General features: G+C 34.8%; 1 protein-coding gene across 1 annotated transcript in view; it reads left to right on the top strand.

The window, feature by feature from the left end:
* Positions 1-22374, top strand: part of MTREX (Mtr4 exosome RNA helicase) — a gene marked incomplete at its 5' end in the record, with an annotated part of 94882 nt that overhangs the window by 57341 nt on the left and 15167 nt on the right. Inside the window, 4 exons of the mRNA XM_079145259.1 lie at positions 1276-1439; positions 12571-12676; positions 16589-16645; positions 17951-18113. Of these exons, the coding sequence (XP_079001385.1) occupies positions 1276-1439; positions 12571-12676; positions 16589-16645; positions 17951-18113 (490 nt within the window). The remainder of the gene's footprint in view (positions 1-1275; positions 1440-12570; positions 12677-16588; positions 16646-17950; positions 18114-22374) is intronic.

The following is a 22374-nucleotide window of genomic DNA, read 5'->3' as shown; positions in this document are numbered from 1 at the left end:
TTGAGGTGGTAATAGTTTTTTTAAGGTAGTTGTAATTTCTACTCAGTAAAAGCATTCTTATAGCCATTATGAATAGTGAACTTAGAAAAAAATTTTTGAAGTAAACACTTTCCTTTCTAATAGTCTGTTCTCTAACTAAAATCTCTTTTTTGGGGGAGGTGGTTATTGAGTATTGAACACAGGGGCACTCGACCACTGAGCCACATCCCCAGCCCAATTTTGTATCTTATTTAGAGACAAGGTCTCACTGAGTTGCTTAGCACCTCACTTTTGATGAGTCTGTCTTTGAACTTGCTAATGTGTACAGATTTCCCTTCCTCCATTAAAGTTATAATTCCTTTCTGTTATTCTTTTTCAGCTTTTATTACAAACTGCTTTCATCAACTCATTTCTCTTTCTGTCTCACAACTAGATTTTAAGCTCCTTAGGTTCAAATGTTCCATATTTGCACTGTCTAATAGTGATATATATTTATTGTAAAGTAGATGTGAAGGGTTTTTGTCCTTTGGCTTAATAGAATAATACATTTAGTTCATAGTTTTAAAGCACTCTTTTTCTAGCTTTTTGTGAATTGTGACTTCTTAGTGACATTTTGAATTTTTTTACCTGTAAGAAGCCTTCAGAATTTGGTCCCTCATTTTTCAATATTTTAGGTACCTACGTCTGCTGACATGGGTTTCTCACTTAGAGGAATTGAGACTGAGAAAGACTACAGAAAGAATTCCTTAAAAATCATGTTGTATTTATAATTATACATACACATGCTACAGGGAATTTTACCTTTATGCATAAATAAAAAGAACCAATCCAACTTTAATAAATAGACAAGTGAAATGAAGTCTAGTAGAGGAAGGAGAATGGGGAAGGGGAAGGCGAACAGGAGGAAAAAGGGGGAAGATTATGAACTGAAATTGAATTTCATGCATACATGAGCTTGTTGAGGTGAACTTAACAACTATATTAATAGTCTTAGAACACTAAGGTAGGAAAACACATTAGAACACATTGGTAGGAAATTAGCTGTGTAAATACCAAGATTCCCATTAAAGAGAAAGGTAGATTTACTAATTTATTAATATTTTTATTATTTATTTCTTTTCTTTGAAAAAAAAAATCCTAATATTAAATGGAAAAGGAAGCTGATCTCACTTGTGTCAGGGGAAAAGCCCCTATGCCTTTATATCCATGCATTACACACATATTTTTTTTCCCCAGACAGGGACTCACTGTATTTTCATTTTATAATTGAGCTTTCTTTACTTTTCTGTACCTTAGATTGCAATAGATATTAAATCTGCAAAACGAGAATTGAAGAAAGCAAGAACTGTTCTACAAATGGATGAACTCAAATGTCGCAAACGTGTTTTAAGAAGGTTGGGATTTGCTACTTCTTCTGATGTCATAGAGATGAAAGGAAGAGTGGCTTGTGAGATAAGCAGGTAAAGTATGATTCTTTTTCTAGAAAGTTGATTTTAAGATGAGACTTTTTTAAATGAAAGGTGTTCATCTTTAGCAAAAAGCCGTGCTAAATATAAAGGTTTTGTAATAACTTCCACATTAAATAGTTTTGGATCACAAAATTAAGATATTAGAAAAAGCTCTTGAGTCTCAGTAATTAACACATACATGCCTCAGCCTTCTGATATATTTTCTATGAAATAGCTTTTTAATGCATAATGTGAGTTTTACATAATCTTAGTTTTGCATAATTTCATGTGTGTGTATTGTTTTTTACAGATATGAACATTTCTCCACCTACAAACAGTAACCATTATTCTTTTATATTTGTAGGGGATTTTACTGAATTTTGGGCTAACCATAAGATATTAGAATAGCATATTAGAGGTCTCAGCTTAAAATTGGATATCAGATACAGTCAGTCTCTGTATTCTCTGGGTTCTGCATTCATGATTCATCCAAATGTGGATAGAAAATATTTTGGAAAAAAATGGTGTATGTACAGCACACATACAGATCTTTTTTTCTGGTCATTCTCTAAACAGTATAGTATAATAATTATTTACATTGCATTTATATTATGTATTATAAGTAATCTAGGGATTACTTATATAAGTTTAATCTTCATTCATATGCTAAAGTTAATATTACTAGAATTTTCTTCTAGTATGACCTAGTGATTAACAATAAATCTTGATTAAATTCATATCCGGATTTAGTCTTAGAAGAATGTGAATTGATTTTAAGATACATTTTTTTATAGAACTGACAATATCATATCAAAGTACATTAATATTTCCTCAAAATTTGCAAAAATTTTGGGTCATCGTAAACTCCTTCTGTCTTCCTATATCTAACTCCATGCCCTTTTAAACATTGTCACCTACTAATATGCATTCTTTTTTAGTTCTTGCCTAGTTTACTGCACTAACTCTCTATTTGCTCATTGCTTCCGTTCTTGATGTTTTTATACATCCTTTAGACTGCCTTCAAAATATTCTTGCTTTTTTTTTAAATATCTTTATTTTTATGTGGTGCTGAGAATTGAACCCAGGGCCTCACGTGTGCTAGGCAAGAGCTCTTCCACTGAGCTACAATTCCAGCTCCCAAAATATTCATTCTAAAGCACAAAAGTCCTTTTGTACCATTCTATTTGGTAAAAGTTCTTTTGTGATTCTGTATTGCTTTTTAGCATAAATGCTATAACTTTGTTTATTCTTGCTCTTCCTTCTTCACTCTATTGCCACATTCTTCAAATACTGCTAGTTTGGTTAAATATGATTTTTCCTTTACTATCACTTTCCATCTTGCTAATTCCTTGGTATTTTTTCCAAGATCTTCTGAAATTTGCTGTGAGCTTCTCCAGTCTGACTATAGATTCCTTAACTTTTTATGCATAACCACCTATATGAACTTCTTTTAGAGCACTCTGTTAGACCACTGTTTTGTGATGTTTGGCTTCCTTATCGCCTCCCACGTTAGACTGTAGTTATTGGAAATAGTCTTGCCTTGTTGTCATTGTCCTCTTTTGACTTAACTCTCAATTTACCTTAGTAGACCCAACTTTAGTTTTTTACTTTTATTTTTGAAGTTATATTTGTAAAGATTAATACTTCAGAGCTTTATACTTTTTTACTTTTAGTTGTAGGTGGACACAGTACCTTTATTGTATTTATTTATTTTTACGTGGTACCGAGGATTGAACCCAGTGCCTCATACAAGTGAGGCAAGCGCTCTACCACTGAGCCACAACCCCAGCCCTAGCTTTATACTTTTTTAGAGATGCTCTAAGATACAAATAAAAATTTACCTTTTCTCTTGTTTTAAGTAGAGTTAATACTTTCTCAGTTATTGTATGAATCCATAATTATAATAAGGTAATTTATGGAACCCTGGTTATCAAAATCTAGAAACAGCATCTTTGTGTCTTTATAAAATTTTTTAGCTTCCTTTGAACAGTGTAGAGAATTTAGAATTTTTTATTTTTCTGCCCATATGGCAAGGAAAAAAACAACAGAGGAAGATATTTTGCTTTTATACAGTTTAGAAAACAACGAAGACAAAAACACTACAAAAAGTGGTGATGGTGAAGTTGATTATGTAAATAAAATCCCTAAGCCTAGATAAAATCTCAGACAAGAATCAGTGAGCAATATATTTCTAAGGACAAAAAGGAAATTTGAAATTCTTATTTATTTGTTCAACAGAAAGAACTTAATTATATAATGTTTTGTGATAAGAACTTGAACCATCTATTTTGCTTGTAAACAATAATCCTTCATCCTTTTTTGTAAAGTTTCCTTAATACTTTTTTGGGTGCTACCAGGGATTGAACTCAGGTGCATTCCCCTACTGAACCACATTCCCAGCCCTATTTTGTGTTTTATTTAGAGACAGAGTCTCACTGAGTTGCTTAGCACCTCACTTTTGCTGAGGCTGGCTTTGTACTCATTATCCTCCTGTCTCAGCCTCCTAAGCCATCCATTGGGATTATAGGTGTATAGCACCACGCTCGGCTCCTTAATACTTTGTAAGTGGTCAAATACTAAAGGCTTTTGTGTATACAAGGAAATTGGAAAGAAGCAGATGATGAAGAAACAAAAAAACTGCTAGATTAATTATTCTAATAGTAATAAATGTTAACTGTATCATGTAAATCAATGTGAAAATGTTGTAGAATTATGGAGCAAAGAAGATGGCCTGCCTCTTCAACAAAATGTAATTGTCAGATTTTTTTTAATATTATATTTTGATGATGTAAAAGGAGCAAAAAGTAATAAACTAGAGCTTAACAGAATTTGGAATCAGTAATACACTTTGACAACGTCATGTATAAGAAGCAGAAACAATGATTCGCCTAGTACCCATAAGAAATATGTTTGAAATCTACCATTTACAAGGTGGATATTTTCCAGGCAGTTTGTTTTATTCAAAGATTGTTGCCCATCTTGATCGTAGACACTAGGAAAATAAGGTGTGAAATGTGGGCTTTGCGGGCACAATTGTTTTCTATCAAAGTTCTTTTCCATTATTGAGTCTATAGATTATTTGTAAAGTGACTTAGACATAATTAAAAGTGTTCTTTGTGCCAAGAAAATAAATGCTGATGGATTTTTCCAAGTATATTGAGAGTTAAGAAATTGTTATTTAAGTTGATTTGTGCAAGGTGAGAGATAGGTGTCAAATTTCAATCCATATATAGAAGAATGAAATTTGATTGCTATCTCTCATCCTGCACAAAAGTCAACTCAAAGTAGATCAAAGATCTAGATATTAGACTAGAAACACTGAAAATGCTAGAAGAAAATGTAGGCCCAATACTTCCGCATTTTGGCACAGGAATCCAAGAAATAAAATAAAAAATCAGTAAGTGGGATGACATAGAGCTAAAAAGCTTCTGCACAACAAAGGAAATAATTAGGAGTGAAGAAAGCCTACAGAATGGGAGAAGATCTTTGCCACATGCTCAAAAAATTTAACACCAAAAACAAACAAACAAATGAGCCAATCATTAAATGGGCAAAAGAATTAAACAGGCAGTTCTCAAAAGAAGAAATACAAGTGGTCAACAAACAATATGGAAAAAATGTTTGACATCTCTAGCAATTAGGGAAATGCACATCAAAACTACATTGAGATTTCATCTTATTCCAGTCAGAATGGTAGTTTTCAAAAATACAAATAATAATAAATGTTGGTAGGATATAGAGAAAAAGGTTTACATACATTGCTGGTGGACTGCAAGTTAGTGCAACCACTCTGAAAAGCAGTATGGAGATTTCTCAGAAAACTAGGGATGGAACTACCATATGACCCAGCTATCCCACTCCTCAGTATTTTCCCAAAACGTCTAAAATCAGCTTACTATAGTGACATAACTACACATCAGCATTGATAGCAGCACAGTTGACAATAGCCTAGCCAAACTATGGAAACAACCTGCATGCCCTTCAACAGATGAGTGGATAAAGAAATGTCCATGATGGAGTTTACTCAGCTATAAAAAAGAATGAAATTAGGGCATTTTTAGTAAATGGATGAAGCTGAAAAATATGCTAAGTGAAATAAACCAGTTCCGAAAAGTCAAAGGACAAATGTTTTCTGTGATATTACGAAGCCAATTCAAAATTGGGGAGGGAAGGGAGAGGAAATTGCATCAAATGGAAGAACACTCAGTAAAATAGACAAAGGGGATTAATGGGAAGGAAGGAGAGATGGGATAGAGGAAGAGCATTGGAATAAATCTGACTGAACTTTTATGTGTACATACATGAATATACAACAGTGACTCTCAATATCGAGTATATCCACAAGACACTAATTGAGGAGGAAAAACTAAACTGCAGAAAGATCAGAGGAGGAGCAAGAAAGAAACATTCTGGGGACTGAATTAGAGCAATTAAATTCCATGCTTTTGTTATTATGTCAGAGTATATGCTAATGTTATATGTAACAAAAAAAGAATGGATTAAAAAATACATTTTAGAAGTCCCTGAACCAGGGCAGCAAGTTCCTGCCCGCAGGTTGCTTCAGGGACCAGGACAGGGCAGCCAGGGACTTCCCCAAGCAGCCCGGCCCCCTCCGGGGGGAAGCGCCTTTCCAGGCTAGCTTCTCGGAGCAGGCCGCCCAGTGAGAGCCTTTCTACACAGAGCCAGCCACAAGTCCCCAAGCCAGCAGAGACCTCCGGCCCGCAAGCAGCCTCTGGGACCAGGGCAAGGCAGCCAGAGACCTCTCCAGGCGGACCTGCCCCCCGGCCCCCCGGCTGCAGGCTTCTTCCACGGGGCGATCCAAGATGGCGGACTAGAGGGTGACTGCATCTCCAGTCACTCCAGAACCCAGGATTCAAGAAGGGGAGGCATTGAGAGACTCGGACTAAAATAGAGCCACGGGGTGAGTCTCCCCACCTGGTGAAGCTCTGCCCAGGCGGCAGGCCCGGAATCAGGCAGCTTATTAGAGTAGGGCAGGGCAGCTAGAGTCTTCCCCAGGCAGCCCTGCGCACTCTGGCAGTGGGCTTCTCGCACAGGGCCAGATTCTCCAGCATCTCAGAGCAGGCCCCCCAGTGAGAGTCTGTCTGCACAGAACCAAGCCTCAAGTCCCTGAACCAGAGCGGCGAGTTCCTGCCCACAGGTTGCTTCAGGGACCAGGACAGGGCAGCCAGGGACTTCCCCAAGCAGCCCGTCTCCCTCCGGTGGGAAGCGCCTTTCCAGGCTAGCTTCTTGGAGCAGGCCCCCCAGTGAGAGCCTTTCCACACAGAGCCAGCTCCAAGTCCTGGAACCAGTAGCGGGCTAGGGGCAGCTTTCCTTGGAAGCACTGCATTATCAAGTTACTCCAAGACTTCAGGCTACTGAAGGCAGGAAGGTGAGACACTGGAAATCTACAAGGACACTATAAGCCAATAGAAGAATTCTGCAATATCACAAAGTTCCACTGACATCTGACCAATATGAGAAAACAAGGGAAGAAAATGTCCCAAACAAACCTTGATACTATATCAATAAAACCCAATGACAGCACAGCAGAAGAAATGTCAGAAAGGGAGTTCAGAATGTACATAATTAAAACAATCAGGGAAGCAAACGAGGAGATGAAAGAGCAAATGCAGGCATTGAATGATTGCACCAATCAACAGTTAAAGGAGCAAATAGGGGAAGCAAGAGATCATTTCAATAAAGAGTTAGAGATACGGAAAAAAAAACAAACAGAAATCCTTGAAATGAATAAAAAAATAAACCAAGTTAAAAACTCGATAGAAAGCATAACCAATAGGATAGAACACCTGGAAGACAGAACCTCAGATATTGAAGACAAAATATTTAATCTTGAAAACAAAGTTGACCAAACAGAGAAGATGGTAAGAAATCATGAACAGAATCTACAAGAATTATGGGATATCATGAAAAGGCCAAATTTAAGAATTATTGGGATTGAGGAAGGCTTAGAGAAACAAACCAAAGGAATGAACAATCTATTCAATGAAATAATATCAGAAAATTTCCCAAATCTGAAGAATGAAATGGAAAACCAAGTACAAGAGGCTTATAGGACTCCAAATATACAAAATTACAACAGACCCACACCAAGGCACATTATTATGAAAATACCTAACATACAAAATAAAGACAGAATTTTAAAGGCCGCGAGAGAAAAGAATCAAATTACATTCGGGGGAAACCAATAAGAATATCAGCAGATTTCTCAATCCAGACCCTAAAAGCTAGAAGGGTCTGGAACAACATTTACCAAGCCCTGAAAGAAAATGGATGCCAACCATGAATCTTATACCCAGCAAAACTTACTTTCAGATTTGAGGACAAAATAAGATCCTTCCATGATAAACAAAAACTAAAGGAATTTAAAAAAAGAAAGCCAGCACTGCAGAACATTCTCAGCAAAATATTCCATGAGAAGAGATGAAAAACAACAACGCAAATCAGCAATGGGAAGAACTAGCCTAAAGGAATAACCAAATAAAGGGGAAACCAAATCATGTCAAAAAACAAAAATGAGTCAAATGACTGGGAATACAAATCATATAACAATAATAACCCTGAATGTTAATGGCCTGAACTCATCAATCAAAAGACATAGACTGGCAGATTGGATTAAAAAGAAAAATCCAACAATTTGCTGCCTGCAAGAGACTCATCTCATAGAAAGAGATACCCATAGACTAAAGGTGAAAGGATGGGAAAAAACATACCATGCACACGGACACAGCAAAATAGCTGGAGTATCCATCCTCATTTCAGATAACATGGACTTCAAGCCAAAACTAGTCAGAAGGGATAAAGAAGGACATTACATACTGCTTAAGGGAAGCATAAATCAGCAAGACATAACAATCATAAATATTTATGCCCTGAACATTGGCTCATCCATGTACGTCAAACAAATCCTTCTCAATTCCAGAAATCAAATAGACCACAACATAATAATACTAAGCGATTTTAACACACCTCTCTCACCACTGGATAGATTGTCCAAACAAAAATTGAATAAAGAAACCATAGATCTCAATAACTCAATCAACAATTTAAGACTTAACTGACTTATATAGAATATACCATCCAACAAAGAACGAATACACTTCTCAGCAGCACATGGATCCTTCTCTAAAATAGACCATGTCTTATGCCACAAAGCTACTGTTAGCAAATACAAGAAGATAGAGATACTACCTTGTACTCTATCAGATCATAATGGATTGAAATTAGAAATAAATGACAGAATAAAAAACAGAAACTTCTCCAATACCTGGAGATTAAATAATACACTATTATATGATGAATGGATAACAGAAGACATCAGGAGGGAAATAAAAAAATTCTTAGAAGTAAACAAGAACAAAGACATATCAAAATCTCTGGGACACTATGGTAGCAGTACTTAGAGGAAGATTTATTTCATGGGGTGCATTCAACAAAAGAAGTAGAAATCAACAAATAAACGACTTAACACTACAGCTCAAAGCCCTAGGAAAAAAAGAGCAGACCAACACCAAAAGTAGTAGAAGACAGGAAATAGTTAAAATCAGAGCCGAAATCAACGAAATTGAAACAAAAGAAACAATCGGAAAAATTAACAAAATAAATAGTTGGTTCTTTGAAAAAATAAACAAAATTGATAAACCCTTAGCCACACTAACAACGAGAAAGAGGGAGAAAACTCAAATTACTAAAGTTCGGAATGAACAAGGAAATATCACAACAGACACGAGTGAAATACAAAACATAATTAGAAGCTATTTTGAAAATCTATACTCCAAAAAAACGGAAAAGCTCGAAGACATCAACAAGTTTCTAGAGACATATGAATTACCTAAACTAAACGAGGAGGACATACACAACTTAAATAAATCAATTTCAAGCAATGAAATAGAAGAGGTCATCAAAAGCCTACCAAAAAAGAAAAGTCCGGGACCAGATGGGTTCTCAGCCGAGTTCTACAAAACCTTTAAAGAAGAGCTCATTCCAATACTTCTCAAAGTATTCCATGAAAGAGAAGAGGAGGGAACCCTCCCAAACTCATTCTATGAAGCCAATATCACCCTGATACCTAAACCAGACAGAGACACATCAAGGAAAGAAAATTTCAGACCAATATCCTTAATGAACATCAATGCAAAAATTCTCAACAAAATTTTAGCAAATCACATACAAAAATATATTAAAAAGATAGTGCACCACGGTCAAGTGGGTTTTATCCCAGGGATGCAAGATTGGTTCAACATCCAGAAATCAATAAATGTAATTCACCATATCAACAGACTAACAGTTAAGAATCACATGATTATTTCAATAGATGCAGAAAAAGCATTCAATAAAATACAGCATCCCTTCATGCTCAAAACACTAGAGAAAATTGGGATAGTGGGAACATTCCTTAACATTGTAAAGGCCATCTACACTAAGCCCATGGCCAGTATCATTCTAAATGGTGAAAAACTGAAAGCATTCCCCCTAAAAACTGCAACAAGGCAGGGATGCCCTCTTTCACCACTTCTATTCAATATCGTTCTTGCCAGACTCTAGCCAGAGCAATTAGACAAACCAAAGAAATTAAAGGGATACGAATTGGAAAACAGGAACTCAGACTATCCCTGTTCACTGGTGACATGATTATATATTTAGAGGAACCTGGAAATTCCACCAGAAAACTCTTAGAACTCATAAGTGAGTTCAGTAAAGTAGCAGGTTACAAGACCAATGCTCATAAATCCAATGCATTTTTTTTTTTTTTTTTTTTTTTTTTCAGTGCTGGGGATCGAACCCAGGGCCTTGTGCTTGCAAGGCAAGCACTTTACCGACTGAGCTATCTCCCCAGCCCTTGCATTTTTATGCATAAGTGATGAATCTTCAGAAAGAGAAATTAGGAAATCTACCCCATTCACAATAGCATCGAAAAAAATAAAATACTTGGGAATCAATCTCACAAAAGAGGTGAAAGACCTCTACAATGAGAACTACAGAACACTAAAGAAAGAAATTAAAGAAAACCTTAGAAGATGGAAAGATCTCCCATGTTCTTGGATAGGCAGAATTAATATTGTCAAAATGGCCATACTACCAAAAGTGCTATACAGATTCAATGCAATTCCAATTAAAATTCCAATGATGCACCTTACAGAAATAGAGCAAACAATTATGAAATTCATCTGGAAGAATAAGAAACCAAGAATAGCTAAAGCAATCCTTAGCAGGAAGAGTGAAACAGGGGGTATCACAATACCAGATCTTCAACTCTACTACAAAGCAATAGTAACAAAAACGGCATGGTATTGGTACCAAAATAGAAAGGTAGATCAATGGTACAGAATAGAGGAAACGGACACAAACCCAAATAAATACAATTTTCTCATACTAGAAAAAGGTGCCAAAAATATGCAATGGAGAAAAGATAGCCTCTTCAACAAATGGTGCTGGGAAAACTGGAAATACATATGCAATAGAATGAAACTAAATCCTTATCTCTCACCCTGCACAAAACTCAACTCAAAATGGATCAAGGACCTCGGAATCAGACCAGAGACCCTGCATCTTATAGAAGAAAAAGTAGGTCCAAACCTTCAACTTGTTGGCTTAGGATCAGACTTCCTTAACAGGACTCCCATAGCACAAGAAATAAAAGCTAGAATCAACCACTGGGATAGATTCAAACTAAAAAGCTTTCTCTCAGCAAAGGAAACTATCAGTAATGTGAAGAGAGAGCCTACAGAGTGGGAGAATATCTTTGCCACTCATACTTCAGATAGAGTCCTAATTTCCAGAATCTATATAGAACTCAAAAGCCTCTACACCAAGAATACAAATAATCCAATCAACAAATGGGCTAAGGAAATGAACAGACACTTCACAGAAGAAGATCTGCACGCAATCAACAGATATATGAAAAAATGTTCAACATCTCTAGTAATAAGAGAAATGCAAATCAAAACTACGCTGATTTCATCTCACCCCAATTAGAATGGCAATTATCAAGAACACAAGCAACAATAGGTGTTGGCGAGGATGTGGGGAAAAAGGTACACTCATACATTGCTGGTGGGGTTGCAAATTAGTGCAGCCACTCTGGAAAGCAGTATGGAGATTCCTCAGAAAGCTTGGAATGGAACCACCATTTGACCCAGCTGTCCCACTCCTTGGCCTATACCCAAAGGACTTAAAATCAGCATACTACAGAGATACAGCCACATCAATGTTCATAGCTGCTCAATTCACTATAGCCAGATTGTGGAACCAACCTAGATGCCCTTCAGTTGATGAATGGATAAAGAAACTCTGGCATATATATACAATGGAATATTACTCTGCCATGAAGAATAATAAAATTATGGCATTTGCAGGCAAATGGATGAAATTGAGGATATCATGCTAAGTGAGATAAGCCAATCTCAAAAACTAAAGGACGAATGATCTCGTTGATAAGTGGATGAGGACATATAAGGTGGGGTAGGAGGGGTTAGCATTAGGCTTAGGGTTAGGTTTAGGGTTAAGGATAAGGAGGGTGGTAAGAATGGAGGAAGGAAGGATTGTATAGAGGGAAAAGAGGGGTGGGAGGGGTGGTGGAAGGGAAAAAAATAACAGAATGAATCAAACAATATTGCCCTATGTAAATTTATGATTTTTAATTAAAATAAATAATAAAAAAAGAACCAAAAAAATACATTTTAAAAATGAAGGAAATGGTTATTTGAATGAGAATGTACTTTTTGAAATTAGGGATCTTTGTATGAAAGGCCCATTTTATATTTACTGCTTATTATATACTGTCAAATATAAAGACCTACTATTTCTTTTATATTTTATTTTTTGCAGTTCTGGGGATTTAACCCAGGAATATTCTACCTCTGAAGTACAGCACCAACCCCTTTTTAAAATTTTTATCTTGAGATGTGTTCTCACTAAGTTTCTGAGGTTGGCCTTGAACTCACAATCCTTCTTCCTTCAGTCTCCTTAGTTGCTGCAATTATAGACATGAACCACCATTCCCAGCAAAATAATATATTTTATTAAGAAGCAGCTTGTTAAGAGTATACTATATATACCCTTATTACATGTTTTTCTTTGTGTGCTGACATTTGACATTTATTCTGTCTTTTTTTTCCTATGACAGTGCTGATGAGCTTCTTCTAACTGAGATGATGTTTAATGGACTTTTCAACGACCTTTCTGCAGAACAAGCAACAGCATTATTAAGCTGCTTTGTGTTTCAAGAGAATGTGAGTTAATAGATTTAGCCCATTTGATTTATTAATTCACCCATGGTGTGGTTTAGTTTAAATAGTATAATGGATGTCTCTTATTGTTTTTTGTGTTTTTGGTGGCAGGAATTGAACCCAGGGGTGCTTAATCACTGAGCTACATCCCTTTTATTTTTTATTCTGAGATAGTGTCTCACTAAGTTGCTTAGGTCCTTGTTAATTGCTGAGGCTGGCCTTGAACTGCCTCAGCCTCCTGAGCCACTGGGATTATAGGTATGCACCATTGTGCCCAGCTAATATAATCCTATTCATGAGAATATTGTTTTGTGTTTATATATTATAAGTATGGTTAATTAGAAATCAAAGCAAATTTAACACATACAGTAGGACAGAATTGAATAATTAATTGTGTATTATTAGAAAGAAAAGTAAGATTTTATTTGCAGACAGTTCATCACTTATCAGATTCCAAGTTCTTATTTGCTCTTATAACCCAGTTTATTACTCAGTAGTAGAAAGAACAAGGTAAGTGAAAATAATATTTAGGTGTATCTAGGAGTATCTAATAAAGATGAAGGTAGATTATAAGGTTGAATTAAACACATCCCATGACGAAAGATAACTGCAAAGCAGTTGATCCTGTTAGAAACTGAAGTGTCAGTTTTCATGGGCAAGGTTTAATGCAGTGACAATAAAATCCTTATTGGTTTAACAATAATTTTTTAATATGAGTAATTACTTCATTTTTAAGAACTAAGGAATGCAAAAATGGCTATAGTTCAGTGGTCGAGTGCTTATCTAATATGCACCAGGACCCTGGGTGTGATCCCCAGTGCCACAAAAAGACATCCTAACATGAATAAAGTGCTGAATGGAGCACACAAGATTACGAATTATCCTTGTACTATTTTTCCCAAAACCAGGATGATTTGCTTTTAAAAGTAAAATGTGTTGTTTCACTGTTCAAGTTTAAAGTATAACTTTCTATAGATGACACAGATAAAATTAGAATTATGCCTTCTAAAAATTTAATCTTATTTTCTAAATAGAGGATGTTTTACTGCATACCATAATTTAACTTTTAAGTAAATTGTTTAAGACAAAGTGTTTTTTTTTCTAGTTATGCCATTGATCTTTTTACCTACTAATGATTTTCCTTTTTTATAACATGCCACAGTCAGCATTTCTTATGAGGGATTAAGCTCATTTTTTATAAAGCCCTGTTAATGTGTAGTGTGTTATTCGTGCTGCCATGTCTCCAAAAAAAAAAAGGCTTACTAAGGCAGGTAAGGTGTATGAATGCTCAAGCACCTCACAGAACTATAATTAAATGCAATTATAAATAATACTGGAAAAAATTTCATCATTTGACCAGTGGTTAATAATTTCAAGGCATTCAGTCTGCTTATCCTTTGCAATATTCTAAGCTGTTCATATTGACAGTCACATTCATTGTAGTGTGCTACAAGTGGGGCATATAACCAGTTGTTTGGGGAAAAATAAGATAGGAAGGCAGTCCTTGTATTTTACATAAAAGTAACCATGTTAGAGAGTATAATGGCAGTCACTTACAGGAGGCTTAAATGAATGATACCTCCTTCATTTATTTTGTTGGAAAGGCCCCGTGAAAAGGGAAAACAAACAATTTACAAAGACTAATGCTTTTCCAGTGGACTGAGCTGGAGAAGTGAAACCCTTTTAACATCCAGATGGCATATGTTAGTCATTTTATAATGGTTTTCCTTCATGTGAAACTATTGCATTATCTCCCAGTTTATCTCCAAGTGTCAAATGATCCTTAACATCATCCAGGCCATTTACTTGCCACTTGCGTTTAATACCTGTAAATTTCTTTTTAATGGCCTCTTTAGAGCAGCTAAAGATAAGAGCAGTTTCTATTGTATGTCTGGCAACCTCACTCCCAGACACCAGAAATGCAGCAGAAAATTTTACTTTCATGAAACTTACATGCTAAATTAGTGAAGATATATAAAATACAAACATATTTTGTCAAATAGTGATGAAAATTTGGAGAAAAGTGAAAGGGTTAGATAGAGATCCCTGGGTATTGGGGTTAGTATTTAAATAAGATTATTATAAAAGGCCTCACCAGTAAAGTGTAATTTGAATTGAGATCTACAGGAGAAATGAGAGAGCACACTGTGTTCTTATCTGGTGGGACAGCATTAGTAAAATCATACTTGTTCTTTTATCAGGACCAGTACCTTATAACCTATTGTGGCTAGAAAAAAGGAAGGTGATTAGTAACTGTTGCCCATGAATGAACATAATGTTGAAGACATTTAATGTTCGTATATTGTTTATTAAACTGAGATGTTAAATTTATTCTGGCCATTTTGCTTTTTCCTCATTCATCAATAAACTTCCGTTTTAACAGGAATAATATAGAATCTGGTTCATGATTTATTATGTAATATGCATATGTGCATGATACACAGTAAAACCAAGTCCCGTGTAACTACTAATGCTTAAAATGTAGGGAAATGTATTGCAGCTAACCTGTGATTGCTTTTTAAAAGCCTAGGCTTACCTGTAAGCCTGGGACAGTGATGCACACCTGTAATCCCAGCTGTTCAGGAGGCTTACACAGGAGGATCACAAGTTCAAAGCCAGCCTCAGCAACTTAGTGATGCCCTAAGCAACTTAGTGTGACTCTGTCTCAAAAGAAAAAATAAAAAGGACTGAAATGTGGCTCAGTGGTTAAGTGCCCCTGGGTTCAATTCCTGGTAGAAAAAAAAAAAAAAAGAAAGAAAAAACAGAAAAAATTTACCTGTAATTACTTTAAATCCTGTTCTACACATGCATGTATTTCTCACACATACCCTTCTTCTTCTCTTCCTCCTCCTCCTCAATTATTATTTCCCATGTCTCCTCCCTTCCCCTCTATCCCCTTCCTCTACTTCACTGTTCTCCCTTCTGTTTTCATGAGACCACCATAACCCCACTTTTAGTCTTTTTTTCACTCTAGTTTCCACATAAGAGAAAACATTTGACCCTTGATTTTCTGTGCCTGGCTTATTTCACTTAGCATAATATTCTAGTTACATTCATTTACCAGTAAATGACATAATTTCATTCTTTGTATCTGAGTAAAACTCCATTGTGTTTATATACCATGTTTTCTTTATCCATTCAGTCTATTGACAGACAACCTTGGCTATCTCCATAACTGGGCTGTTGTGAATTGCACTGCTATAAACACTGGTAACATTCATATCATTCTTACAGTAATTTTGTTGTATATCAATTCTACCTTTGTCAAAATTTCTTCATCAAAAATGTCTTTTATTCTCATCACAAGTCTGTCAGTTTTGAGAATCTGGCTTTATTATTTCTAACAGGGCAAAAATTCCAACACTCAGAATTCAAGGAGCTTGTCCAAGTTTATTTAGCTGCTTAGTGATGGACTTGAAATTTCATTATCTAAGTGAAAAATTGATATACTTCACTAGTGGGAAAGCAGTATTAAGAATATTAAAAATAATGATTGAACTTCATTATCCTTATTAAAGATCTAGAGATATCTGGGTATAATAAAAATTAAGGCCACTATTTTTAATGTTCTTTATCTCTCCCAGTTTCTACAGAGTTCTTAAAGATTCCTATGATTCAGCTATTTATAACGTTGATATAACTAGACTGTGTCTGTTTGAAGTATTTGCTATCTCCCTTGATTCCATTTGTAGTCATAAAAAATAGCACACTATACAAATTAGCTGTGTAATATTTTCCTCTGAAATGTTGAGGATGAAAATAGTGGTATTGCTTGTATAGTTGATTTGAAATGCAAAATGCTGATGACTCTGAAGTCATTAAAATTTGCTATTAATGGATAACATAAAAACTTTCATTTTAAGAGGTGGTATGCACTGCACTCTAAATTTCTATTTTTAAACTTTTTTTTCATAGTCTAGTGAGATGCCCAAATTGACAGAACAGTTAGCAGGTCCACTTCGACAAATGCAGGTAAGATAGTGCATTGTAAAATAAACGTTTTGATATTCTAATCATAGTACTTTACTATTCCACAGAGATAGCTGTAGTTGGGATTAAATTTATCACTTGATGTCAGTCATGTCATGTAATGCTGTTTTATTAACATTTTAATGATTTTCATTTTAGTAATTAAACATTCTCATTACAATGAATTGTATGGAGTCTAAATGCATATTTAGAACTGAATAATGTGGATAGGATGTTGATAGTTCATTGCTTACATCATTTTTTTCCTCAGTGGTAAAAATGGCATTGTATAGATTGAGTTTAACTTTTGGCACATTTTTTCCATTATAGTTTTTTTTTTTTTTTTTTTTTTTATTGTAAACAAATGGGATACATGTTGTTTCTCTGTTTGTACATGGCACAAAGGCATACCATTTGTGTAATCATAAATTTACATAGAGTAATGTTGTTTGATTCATTCTGTTATTTTTTCCCTTCCCCCCACCCCTCCCACCCCTCTCCATTATAGTTTATAACATTTTAAAATCTGCTTTATCATTAATTATTTATCACTTAATACTCAAAGCCACAGTATCTTATGGAAATAAATTTGTGTCTTTTATTTTCTGAGATGAACTGTTTTTATCTGCCTTTTTCAACATTGAAAAACAAAGAAAGAAGCTCAGGCATTACAAGAAGAGAAACAAAAAAATAAATCATGGGGCTGGGGTTGTAGTTCAGTGGTAGAGCACTTACTTGCCTAGCATGTGTGAGACAGTGGGTTTGATTCTCAGCACTGCATATAAATATATAAAATAAAGGTCCATCAGCAACTAAGAAAGAAATTTAAATATATCATAAAAAAGGATCCCTCAGTGGAACCTTCAGTATCCCTTAATGTTACTAAAAAATTAGAAAAGAAAATACTAAGATTCATATATTTTTAAGCATTGCTGGGGAAATGTGTATTTTGCCATAGGATTTGGTTTTTTCTAAATGTTTTGTTATTGTTTTGATTTTATTAATGGAATAATTATAGAGATTATTTAAATGCTGCTTTCTAAATAATTTTAATATAGAGTTCTGGGTTTTTATAGAAAAGAAAGACCTGGCTGAAAATCATGTTCTTGGTATATTTCTTAGTTAACCACTTCAACATGATGAAAAGGCTTAGCTTTTTAATCATTTAGCACTGTGCCTGCTTAGAAATAGACTCTCCAAATTGCAGAATAATATCTCAAGTGAACAAGGGACTTTTGAATCCTAAAGAAAAATGTGATGTGGGAGATCATGAGTAAGGAATTTTAGCTATGTCTTTTATTTTTAAAGGAATGCGCTAAAAGAATTGCAAAAGTTTCAGCAGAAGCAAAATTGGAAATTGATGAGGAAACTTACCTCAGTTCATTCAAACCTCACTTAATGGATGTGGTATATACCTGGGCAACTGGAGCTACCTTCGCCCACATCTGCAAAATGACAGATGTCTTTGAAGGTATGGTTAAATTTTGTGTACACATCTATATTTGCGATATAAGAAATATACTCAATAGTCTTGTTTTAATTAAACATGAACTTTTTTTAAAATTTTGGTATAAAATGAAATTTTCTGCCTATGTAAGTAAAAAATATTTTCTACAGATCCTTTGAGTTATTTAATAAGCAGTCTGCTCATAATAAATTATTTAGGAAACTATTTTAACAGGACATAATTCTGTGCCAAAGTGTCTGCACTCATAAATAAACAGATGATCCTTCTAAGTCATATTTATATGCATATTTTTGCAGTTTGCTTTTGTTCTCTTGATAAGAACTTAATGATTTGCTGTAAGCAGAGCTGAAAATGATTGATCATTGCATGTCTGATAACAAACAGACTCTTGTTATAGCATGAAGCAGATTAAATTTAATGAGCAGAATTTTAAGAAACTGAAAAATGACTCTTACCTGCCTGGAGAGAAATTTTAAGTGAAAAAAGTAAAGAGAACGTATAAATGAGTACAAATGAATTACAAGAAGTAAAAAATAAGTTTTTTAAAGATCTTTTTTAGAAATGCTATATTCATTGGGAAAAGATTGGTTTAAGTAGATTTTTTTCATGGTAAATTGTATTTGGTAAAGAAGATATTTACATTGAACTTTATTAAAAATGAAAATAAATGAGCTTAGCTTTTATAGAAATAAGAATATTTAAAGTGCTATTACTATTGCTTTTATGTCTAATTTGAGAAAAATTACATTTTGACACACCCAATATTATATACCACCCAACTGATAATGTTAAGGAAATAATTTTTTTTTTACAGACATTTTGATTCATTGTACACAAATGGGGTACAACTTTTCATTTCTATGGTTGTACACAACAACCATTCATTTAATCATACATATATATAGGGTAATACTGTCTGTTTCATTCTACTGTTTTTCCATCCCCACCCCCTCCCACCCTTTTTTCCACTACACCATCCAAAGTTCCTTCAGTCTTCTTTCCCCCCCCCCCCACAGCCCCCCATTGTTATATATTGTCATGTACTTATCAGAGAAAACATTCAGCCTTTGGTTTTTTTGGGCTTGGCTTATTTCACTTAGCATATTTTCCAACTTCGTCCATGTACCAGCAAATGCCATAATTTTATTGTTCTTTATGGCTGAGTAATATTCCATTGTGTATATAGACCACAGTTTCTTTATCCATTCATCAATTGAAGGGCATCTAGGTTGGTTCCATAATCTAGCTACTGTGAATTGAGCTCCTATGAACATTGATGTGGCTGCATCACTGTAGTATGCTGATTTTAAGTCCTTTGGGTATAAACCAAGGAGTGAGATAGCTGGGTCAAATGGCGGGTCCCTTCCAAGCTTTCTGAGGAGTCTCCATACTGCTTTCCAGAGTGGCTGTACCAATTTGCAACTCCACCAGCAATGTATGAGTGAACCTTTTTCTCCACATCCACGCCAACTCTTATTATTGCTTGTGTTCTTGATAATAGCCATTCTTATTGGAGTTAGATGAAATCTTAGGGTGGTTTTAATTTGCATTTCTCTAATTACCAGGGATGCTGAGCACTTTTTCATATATTTGTTGATCACCTGTATATCTTCTTCTGTGAACTGTCTGTCCATTTCCTTAGCCCATTTATTGTTTGGGTTCTTTGTATTTGGGTGTAAAGTTTTTTAAGTTCTTCATAAACTTTGGAGATGAGTGCTCTGTCTGAAGTGTGGTGGAAAAGATTTTCTCCTACTCTGTAGGCTCTCTTTTCACATTGTTGATTATTTCCTATGCTGAGAAAAAAATTTTTAGTTTGAATCTATTCCATTTATTGATTCTTACTTTTATTTCTTGCACAATGGGGGTCTTGTTAAGGAAGTCTGGTCCTAAGCCAACATGATGGAAATTCGGGCCTACTTTTTCTTCTATTTGGTGAAGGGTCCAGGTCTAATTCCTAGATCCTTGATCCATTTCGAGTTGAGTTTTGTACAGGGTGAGAGATAGGGGTTTACTTTCATTTTATTGCATATGGATTTCCAGTTTTCCCAGCACCATTTGTTGAAGAGGCTATCTTTTCTCCGTTGTAAGTTTTTGGCACCCTTGTCTAGTATGAGGTTACTGTACTTATGTGGTTATGCTCCGTGTCTTCTATCCTGTACCATTGATCTACCTGTCTGTTTTGGTGCCAATACCATGCCGTTTTTGTTACTATTACCCTATGGTAGAGTTTAAGTTCTGGTATAGTGATACCTCCTGCATCACTCTTCCTGCCCAGGATGCTTTGGCTATTCTGGGTCTTTTGTTCTTCCAGATGAATTTCATGATTGCTTTTTCTGTTTCTATGAGAAATGTCATAGGGATTTTAATTGGAATTGCGTTAAATCTGTATAGTGCCTTTGGAAGTATGGCCATTTTGACAATATTAATTCTGCCTATCCAAGAACATGGGAGATCTTTCCATCTTCTAAGGTCTTCCTCAATTTCTTTCTGCAATGTTTTGTAGTTTTCATTGTAGAAATATTTTACCTCTTTGGTTAGATTGATTCCCAAGTATTTTATTTTTTGGGGGGCTATTGCAAATGGAGTTGTTTTCCTCATTTCCCTTTCAGCTGTTTCATCGCTTATGTATAAAAATGCTTTAGATTTATGTGTGTTGATTTTATAACCTGCTATTTTGCTGAATTCATTGATGAGGTCTAGAAGTTTTCTGGAGGAGTTTTTTGGATCTTCTAAATAGAGAATCATGTCATCAGCAAATAGTTACAGCTTAAGTTCCTCTTTTCCTATTTGTATCCCTTTAATTTCTTTAGTCTAATTGCTGTGACTAGCATTTCAAGGACAATGTTGAATAGAAGTGGTGAAAGAGGTCATCCCTGTCTTGTTCCTGTTTTTAAAGGGAAGGGAAATAATTTATTGATTTTGTGAGTCAGTAATTTTTATGATGTTGCATAGGTTAAATTTCTCAGGCATAGAATATTAAAGGTTTGAATTAAGATCCTTTACTGTATTGAATTTTTTGGGTTTTTTCTTTTTTTGTTTTGTTTTGTTTTTCTTTAGGATATAGATGGACACAATATCTTTATTTTATTTATTTTTATGTGGTGCCTGAGGATTGAACCCAACATGCTAGGCCTTTACCACTGAGCCACAGCCCAGATTTAAGATTTTTAATGTTATGGTTTATAATATATAGTACATTTTTTTTTATTAATTTAATGTGCTGTCTTAGAACTTTCCCTAAAGATAGTAAATTTCTAAGCCATCACTTAGTGAAATGGTCCCAAATACTCTGCTGAATATTTTGTTACTGAGGTCACTGTTCACTAAGTAACTCACTGTGCTAAGAACTTTATAAGATTTGCATCTAATCACTAAAATAGGATTTCATGGTAGATAGTATCATCTCCATTTTTGCATAAGGAGCCCCAGATAAATAATTTTGCCAATGTGATTGTACCATAATTTGATCTCTGTGACTAGAAGTTGATAATAAATCACTGCAACACCTTATTCTTAAACTTTGGAACACCTGGAGACTTCTTAAACCTTACCCTTGACTATACCATCTTCATCCACAGAAAATTCATGCTTGTAGGAATGGTAAGAAAGTCCATAATAGTTCAAGGTAGGTAGCAACAGTCGAGTCTGAGAAAAGTTAGATGTGACATACCTTAGTTATGAATATTATTATTTAATACATAGGAACTTTGGTGGTCAGTGTATGACAGTTTTTGTGTTTCTGAGATACCAAGGCAATAAAACACAGCAGTGCTACTCTTTATTCAGCCAACTTTTTAAAACATAAAGATGAAGTTAATGACGGTCCTGTGCCTAAATAAATATCTGCTTCTCAAGAGAATTCAAAACATTGACACAAAACAATAGTGGTACATAGCAGAGAGAAGCTTTTTTTTTTTTCTTTAATAAAAATCAAAAGGTAATTTAAGTATTTTTATAAATTTTTCTTTGTAGGTTATTTTTCTGTCCTTATACTTAAATAGAAATATTATTATAGTATAAATGATAAATCTTAAAACTGGATGCAGTTTATAGTTCTGCTCAAGTACCAGTTGCCTCTATGAATTGACCTCTTTTTTTTTTTAATTTTATTTAAGTTGTTAGTAGACCTTTATTTTACTTACTTATGTGCAGTGCTGAGAATCAAACCCAATGCCTCACACATGGTAGGCAAGTGCTCTACTACTGAGCCACAACCACAGTTCATGAATTGACCCTTTTAACAACATACTAGCATTCCTGAATC

This window comes from Sciurus vulgaris, assembly GCF_902686455.1.
Source record: "Sciurus vulgaris genome assembly, chromosome: 6".
NCBI lineage: Eukaryota > Metazoa > Chordata > Mammalia > Rodentia > Sciuridae > Sciurus > Sciurus vulgaris.
This window is presented reverse-complemented; position numbering and strand designations above follow the sequence as displayed.